Source organism: Mastomys coucha, chromosome X, assembly GCF_008632895.1.
Source record: "Mastomys coucha isolate ucsf_1 chromosome X, UCSF_Mcou_1, whole genome shotgun sequence".
NCBI lineage: Eukaryota > Metazoa > Chordata > Mammalia > Rodentia > Muridae > Mastomys > Mastomys coucha.
The window spans coordinates 94,333,827-94,342,489 of NC_045030.1; the positions used below are offsets into that span (position 1 = coordinate 94,333,827).

At 41.1% G+C, this 8,663-nt stretch overlaps 1 protein-coding gene across 3 annotated transcripts in view; it reads right to left on the reverse strand.

The window, feature by feature from the left end:
• Positions 1–7,932, reverse strand: part of Pdk3 (pyruvate dehydrogenase kinase 3) — a 77,146-nt gene extending 69,214 nt beyond the window's left edge. The window contains exons 1-2 of one of the 3 annotated variants that reach the window (XM_031364887.1): positions 7,892–7,932; positions 7,069–7,330 (exon numbers count right to left, since the gene is read on the reverse strand). In XM_031364887.1, coding sequence (XP_031220747.1) covers positions 7,069–7,174 — 106 coding nt within the window. In that variant the 5' untranslated portion in view covers positions 7,175–7,330; positions 7,892–7,932. Of the gene's footprint in view, positions 1–6,468; positions 6,541–7,068; positions 7,331–7,821; positions 7,840–7,891 lie in introns of those variants that run through there. The other 2 variants (XM_031364898.1, XM_031364907.1) reach the window with 2 other exon arrangements.
• Between the last annotated feature and the right edge of the window lie 731 nt (positions 7,933–8,663).

Consider the following 8,663-nt stretch of genomic DNA (forward strand, 5'->3'; position numbering starts at 1 on the left):
GTATAGTAGAGGATTGCAAATTCGATCAGCAATAGGAGAGGGCCTCAGCCTTGTGAAGGTTCTGTGCCACAAGAATATATCTTTAAGTACTGTGTCCAAGTTGGCCCTTTCTTAATCAGAAGCCCCCCCCCAAAAAAATCATAACACAAAATCACTAAGAGAATTATTAAGTCAAAGAAACAATTCATAGGGGACAGAACTGAAGGGTTGTTCAAATGGTGCAAGAACCACCATAATGTTAACAGCTATTCAAAGACAATACATTAGTCCAAAATACAGAAACTCTACAAAAGAAAACAGAACAAGGCATGCAAGAGCAGCACTAGGAAATAAAATCAGTAAGTTTCTTTTGTACATAAAATATATTAGTGTTTCCACTAAGAAATTACTATTTGAAGCCACATTGAATATGCCAATGGAATATGAGCTACATATATAGTTTATAAGTCACATTAGCAAAAATAGATGAGATTTTTAATATTGTTTATCCTGACATGTAAAATATCATTTGAATATATAATCAATATGAGAGATGTAGAGTATAGCTCAGTCACAGAGTACTGGCTTGCTCTATACAAAGCTCTAGACTCAATCCTCACAACCTCAAAAAAGTGAAAAGGTATTATACTGGATTTATATGAATTCCTTGTTATCTGCTATGTATCTTACATGTACAGCACATCATAACTTAGAAGCTGTATTTTTATCATGAAGAAATGGCCGATAATTAAGTTCCATAAAGTTTATAGATGTTAAGGTAAATTCTTATTTCCAAATTATTCTAAATTAACTGAGGAATGCAGAGATAGGTCCGTGAGTAAAGTACTTGCCTCTCAAACATGAGAACCTGAGTTCCATTTCCAGAGCAGATATAAACATGTCAGCCAGCCAGCTGGGCGGTAGTGACTCACACCTTAACCTTTGAGACTAACACTCAGAAGGCAGAGGCAGGTGGATCTCTGTGAGTTCATGGCCAGCCTGGTCAACAAAGCACATTTCAGGACAGCCAGAGCTACACAGAGAAATCCCATATCAAAAAACAAACAACAGCCAGGAAGTGGTGGTGGCACACGCCTTTAATCCCAGCACTTGGGAGGCAGAGGCAGGCGGATTTCTGAGTTCAAGGCCAGCCTGGTCTACAGAGTGAGTTCCAGGATAGCCAGGGCTATACAGAGAAACCCTGTCTCAAAAAACCAAAAACAAAACAACAACAAAAGTCAGGCATGCTGGCTTAGACTTATAGTTCTCATGTTGGTGGAGCAGAGACAAGTCAGATCACTGTGGCTGTCTGATCTACTTGATGAGCCCCCAAGCAAGTGAGAGACTTTATCTAAGAAAACAAAGTAGACAGTTCCTAAGGAAGGACAGCCAAGGTTATCTTTTGGCCTCCACACCATATACGCACATGCATCCAAATACCTACATGTAACACAATTTTAAAAAGAACCGAATCAAATCTGTTTTGAATTCAAATTAAAGCAGTTCAGTTTTTCAGCCATCCTAGCCAATTTTTTTTTTTTTTTTGGTTTTTCAAGACAGGGTTTCTCTCTGTGTAGCCCTGGCTGTCCTGGAACTCACTCTGTAGACCAGGCTGGCCTCGAACTCAGAAATCAGCCTCCCAAGTGCTGGGATTAAAGGCGTGTGTCACCACAGCCCGGCCACCTAGCCACGTTTTTACTCCTCAAAAGGTCCATGAGCTAGCAAGGCAGTGACCATACTCAGACAAAGGAAGGTCTAGTCTAAAGAAATAAAGTGGGGCTGGATGACTTGGAAGCTAAGAGTAATTGTTGTTCTTGCAGTGGAACCCACTTTCCATTTCCAGCCCCCACACAGTGGCTCACAACCTACCTTAACTCCAGTCCAGGGGATCTAACCCCCTCATCTGACCTCTGAGGGCATCAAACACACACACACAATGCACATTCATGTAAGCAAAATACTTATACATATAAAATAAAAATATCTTTAACAGTTATAGAAAGGAAGTCATAGTTATAACAAATGAAATCAAAATTCAAACCTAAGCACTAATTAAAACAAACATGGTAAATTAAAGCAATAAATTATGTGTTAAGGCATTAACAACAAAAGGGAACAATTATACATGCTTACCATTATGTATGATAGATCATTTGATTTATATCAATAAGTATATTCAGGCTAAACCTACCATATAAAAGAAAACAACTATTGCAAAGCAAAATCAGCTTTACATTTAAGGAAATATTTAAATCAAAGTAATTAAGAAAAACTGAAAATAAGAAAGCCAATGAGAAGATAGGATATGTATCTCAACATCAGATAAGGCTGAATCCAGAGCAAACAGCGTTAACTAGTAAGGTAAAGGCTCCAACTCACCAAGAGGACATGATAGCTAATAGGTATCAAGGGGCGCATTAACAATCATGACATAAACTAGGAACATATGGAAAATAGCATCGTATTGAAAGACTCTAACATCTCTCACATTTGATCCACAACCAATTAAGTGGATCTTAGCAAGGTATAAAAACAGTCTAAACAACAATATGGAATACATAATTCTGTAACCTGAGAAGAGTGGACAACCTCCTTTCTGCTGCTCAAGGAACACTCACAGGAAATGATCATATACAATGACAAACATCAATAAGTCAGAGAATTTAAAGAACATTTTGTGCTCATGCAACAAAGCTAAAGATAATTAATATGCATAATAAACCTACAATGGAAGTTTCAGCACTCTCAAGCTAACCTTAACTCATAAAAGAATAAACATCTTCCAGGATATGGAAGAGATGGGGGTAAGGGTCAAATATAGCTATAAACTACTAAAGCAATTGATCAGAGGCACAGCTATTAGCCTTAAAACTGAAATAAAGGGGTGGGAGACATGGCTCAGCAGTTAAGTGCACTCATTATACTTCCAGAGGACCTAGGTTCAATTCTCAGCAACTACATTGTAGCTCACAAAGGTCTGTAACTGGGAGACCTGACTTACTCTTCTGGCCTCTGCATGCACCAGCCAAGCAAGTGGTCAACAGAAATACATGCAGAAAAAAACACCTATCTACATAAAATAAAATTAAAATTGAAACATAGAAAAAACATGAAATAAAAGGGAATGACAAAAAACAAATTGGCATCCAACTTTAAAATAAAGAAAAAGAAAAAAAAACAAAATTAATCTAAGGATATCAGAGAGACTCAGTAAGGTCAAGGTAAGCATGAACCAGAGATAAAAGCCATAAAACTAAGAAATAAGTATAAGCAAATAAGCCATCTGCTAACTGAAACAAGAAGACAGTGGAAGCCAGGTCTGGTGCCTCATGCCTGTAATTCCAGCACTCCAAAAGTTGAGACAGGAGGGATCACTAAGAGTTCAAAGTCAGTTTGGGCTACACAGTGAGTTTCAGCAGAATGAAACCCTATCTAAAATAAAGATGGGGGAGGGGTGGAGAAAAAAAAACAAAAAAAATCAAAAAGAAAGAAACAAAAAAACTGTTAAGACACTACTATCAAAGCTGCAGTAGTGGTGCATGCCTCTAATCTCAGCATTCAGAAGACTAGAGATGAAGATTGTGAGTTTAAGGCTAGCTTGGGCTACATGGCAAGACTGTTTCAAAAAAATTCCCAACTATAACTGGACATGGTTCATGTCTTTAATCCTAGCACTGAGGAGGCAGAGGCAAGCAGATCTCCGAATCTGAGGCCAGCCTAGTGTACAGAGGGTTTTCCAGACCCTGTTTCAGTAAGTAAGTAGGGCCCTACAATGCTCCAATCCAATGGTCACACAAGGTCATAAAACCAAACCTAATAAAGCCATGAATCTAGGAAAGGGTCTATGTGTGGGGGGGGGTGAGTGATAGGGATGGGAAATGGATAAGAGAGGAGTGCAGGAGAAAGTACTAAGAATGGATTATAAACATAAGAAACTTGCCAAAATACAAGCAAATTTTTTAAAGCACAAAATATAAAGCGAGTGCCTAAATGGAAAAGCAGATGCAAGAGAGGGGAATCTATCCAAACTTGTCAAAAACAAACAAACAAACAATGAAATTGAGGATTTTGTAGAAAAAAATATATTCAAATGGACTCCAGATGACACAGAAAATCTACACAGACCAATACCATAGAATATAGAAACTTGTGGAAGGTTTCATAGAAATGTTATGCCAAATCTTTAAAGAACAGTTAACTCAAAAGAATAAATCAGTATTAATGGAGAAAAAAATTGTCTTTCCGAAACAAGCCTAACTTTCTCAAAAAGAAAACCAAACCAAGCCAAACCTAACAGCCTGCATATGCAAACATCTACAAATAACACACGACTCTCAGTATAATAACCCAAGTTTATCAAACTATCCTTTCTACTGCTATACAATTTTCCAAAATAAAAAGCCAAGATAAAGTTTACGTGAAGAAAAAAAAAAACATTTCCATGTAAGTATTACTTCACCCATCAAAAGGGTGATAACCATGTAGCAAAAGTACAGAAAAGCAGGCACTCTGTCTCAGAAACTTCTAATAGGTGGGTAGATACGTCCTATGGAAAGGAATTTGTCAACAATTATCAAAATTACAAATGTGCATCATCCTTGATGTAGCAAGGTCACCTTTAGGAATTTGTCCTCTATCTACGCCCAGACGTGTGAAATTACAATGTACACAATACTTCACTGCAGTACTGTGTCATAGCAAAGTCTACAAACATCCCACTAGACACTTGTGAGGTATCTAATTACACTACACCCATATGAACCCTCAGCAGTCAGAAAAAGGAAAAGGAAGTTTACAAGTACATACATGGTAAGTCCTTTCATATTAAGCTTAAAGCAAGATATAAATAAAAACTATATGGTGCAACTTAAGCAAAGAGACTAGTCAACAGAAGTAGGAAACAGGCATTTTCTGCATAGGTCCTCTTGTATCTTTTAAATTTGGAAAAATCTTGACCCAAAAGAGAAAATATAAATTTTTATGTTTTTTTTTTTAATCTTGCCCTTGGGAATGGTACTACAGTACCTTTGTAAATTGGTATTCCATTTAGAATACTTGTTATTCTTGCAGACTGAATTTCCAGTAAAGACGATTCAAGAAATTCTTATTTTAAAGGGCTTAAACAAATACACCATCCAGAAAAAAAGGAGGCAGCAGATTAGCCAGAAGTACATCTACTTAATGGTTTTTAACCCTGATGATGCTTTAGAATGACTCTGGGGTCTTCTAAAAATACCAATGCCCTGTACCCCATTCATATACTACTAGTATCAGAAATTCAGGGCATGAGGCGCTGGCCCCAAACCACTGATCTAAATGCTTTAAAAAAGTGAACATTTGTTTCTAGATACAACATAGATTACCCACCATATCCTTACAGTAGCTTTCCTATTCAAATATCATCCTTGCCTATGAACATGGGAGATACTGCCACAGAAATAAAGTAACTGAAATTTCAGGAACACTATTCAAACTTTCACAAACTTTGCAGGTGGGAGTGAGCAAGATTTCTTTTGTTCTTTCAACTGAGAGTTAATCTGTCTGTTTACCGTAACAAAAGGTTCTTATGTTCACAATAATCTCTAGCCCTAAATTAGGAAAACATGCCTATTTAGAGCAATAGCAACATTTTCCTTCTAAGCTCTGGAGTCAGGACCTGCCTCAAACCTATGCAACTCTCCAAGCAGGGTGGGGTAAGAAAGTGCAGTGAGTAAAGGCATGTTCTTCCAAGCATGACCACCAGAGTTCCATCTCTGGGACCCACGTGACAGCAGGAGAGAACCAACTCCTGCAAGTTGTCTTCTGACCTCTACAGATACACCATGATAAAAGTGTGCCCACACAAACAAGTTCATGCATAGCTAAAATGTTTAAGAATACATAAATTTTACACATAGCCAGAGGGAGTAGAGTCCCTCTACTGAAAAGCTTTTGAAAATGAAACTTAAGATACAAAGGCCAACTTCTCCCTTATCTTACTTAGATTTTCATCATCTATCTTTGGCAACTTGGCTTCTAAAACTTAATTTGGCATTAGCTTAAACCTCTAACCTATACCTCTTTCCATCTTGTATGTTTCTCCCCAAATATAGACAACATCATATTTTGCATATCTGGTCTTCCCAGAAGGTTCTACCTATTTTGCATTTTTATATCCAACTGACACCATCCCATGACATTTAAATCAAATGAATTTAACAGATCTAGGCTTTGAGAGCCTAAGTCATCTTGAGTTTCCTTTGGGGATGCTGAGTTCCATTTCTGTTTTATTTCAGGTGTTTCACAACTGCATTCAGCCTGCCGGAGTTGGAATAACATCCTCTGGGGAAACATGATTGATCAGTTAATGGAAGGTGACAGCATCTATTCCCATCTAAGTAGGCCTCAGACTTTATTGGGGTCCTCTCCCTTCCCACCCCAATCCATGTAAAGTAAAGTACTAGCCCAGCTGCCCACGGGGTGCAAGGGACATCAAAGATAGGTGCTCACACTTAGGAGGCTGGAGTTGTCCTAGAAACCCCTGCTTTGTAGCCAGGAGCCTACAGGTCAGCTCTTACCCAGCATGTAAGGCACTTGCAGCCCACGATTATGACTGCTTTGAAGTCATAATCATAATGAAGGCGTTCAGGTCCTGCTACTCAAGGCTACCCAACACCTTACTACAGAAAAGGAACAAAACGCCACTATGTGATTTACTCAACCTCAAGGTGTTTCTAAACACTTCTTACACAACCATTAAAAACTTCTAAAAATAAAAACGTTTACGAGTTCTCTTTCTGAAGTTTTAAGGAGAGTGCGGTTTGAGTCAAGTAGATTTGAAGCTCGTAATGAATAGCTGGGGAGTTCTGACTGGGATGAGGGTCCTTGAACGAAGCTGGGCGTGGGGGTGTCAGGCCCTGCCCCTCCACCTCCCGAAACCCGAAACCTAAGCCCCAGGAGGGCCCTCAGGCTTGCATCCCCATCACCCCTCCCGGTGGTTCTCACGGACTTTGCCCAGAAGCTGAAGAGCCCCAGCTACAGGCAGGACAAGGATGGCGGCTCCCTCACTCCCATGGGGCCTTGGAGGTGGCTCCAAGGAGTCAGACTTACCGAAGTCTAGGAATTGTTTGATAGAGAGTGGCGACGGGGAGAAGCGGGAGTAGCGCTCGATCTGCTTGGGGACCGGCTGCTTGAGCAGCCGGTAGAAGAGCCGCATCTTCACTGGTGTAGTGGGCAGATCCACCGAGCCGTCCGGGACCGGAACGGAGGCCGCCGCCGCCGCCAAGCCACAAGGAGGAGGCGGCGCCGGCGGGGCTTTACCTCCACCTGGGGATCGGCCTTGGCGCCAGAAGCCGGTCGCCGCCGCAGCACCCTACACGAGTACCGGGCAGCAGTTACGCGGCCGTGGCCGGCTGCCCGCGGGTTCTCAAGCCCCGCCTGGAAAAGGCGGGCTCTGCCGCCGCACGTACGCGGCGCGCGTGGAATGTGAGGGGCGCTAAGGGGTACGCGATTGCACGCGCGCGCCGCTGATTGGCTGCCGCCGCCGCCTAAGCTTCCTTAAAGCCCCGGTAACACGCACAAACCTCCCGCCCTCGCTCGTGGGTCTCAGACTGGCGCCAGCCAGTTTGGTGGCTGCCGGTCCCGCCCCGGATCAAGTCTTGAGAACTGCTCCGAGACTTGAAGGACGCTGGGAGCCCACGCCTGAGAGATCTTTAGGGCTGCTCTAGACCTCCCCAACCCCAGGCCTCTCTCCCGGAAGGCACTCCTCAGATCTGCTGACTCCTCAGCTTTAAGTTGTTCCTTGCGGTCCTATGCTTTTTCTTATCTGCATGCTTTCTTTCATCCCCTCCAACAATTAATTACAGAATTAAGTGGAAGCTACTGGTCCCATCCCCTCCAACACGCGACTGGATTCATTGTATTATCAATTAACCTGTCCACAGGAGCTCTGCTCACTGCCCACCTTCACACTGGTAATCCTTCACTCCAAACAATCCTTTGGACAGGATTGTTACAAAACAGTATTGTTATGTCACTGGCTGCGGTTACTGGCCCTATACCCCTGGTTACCAACTGGACCAATAACACAGTATCTTTAGATTACTTATTCATGCTTCTCTCACCACTACCTCCTTTGAAGGAATCCATTACAAACGAAGGTCATTAACATTTGGTTTCCATGCTTCCTAGACTCCCTTGCCCCGAAACAGTTTGTTGGGATTAATCACAATTATTTCATTGCCCAAACATACACATCCATTGGAAAGGCTCAAATTAGAGCCTCTGACCAGTCTCTTTCACAAGCCTTCACCATCACAGAACCCTGACTCAGTTTCACTACAACTATCAATTTGGTGCAGGACTCTGTGTTGCATTGTGATAGATTTCCTTTGCCTGACAGCTTAAATTCACGGCTCAGTATATGAAATCAGTATTTCCTAATGTGAATATAAGAACTAGTGCTTGCTTTTAACCATTACCATGAAACATTAATTTTTGTTAATGTGTAAAAATCAACTAGAAGAAAGGTAAAAATTCTTCTTGGTCCGATTATTAGTGGAAAGTTTCATGCCTTCATTTGGCTATGTACCACTTCTTTGGTTTATGAAGTTGTTCTGTTTCTACTCCTTGAATTTAAAGAAAAATAGCATATGCATTCAGAGACATCCTGTGGTCTTCCCACATTTTCAGGTTTTTTTTTTTTT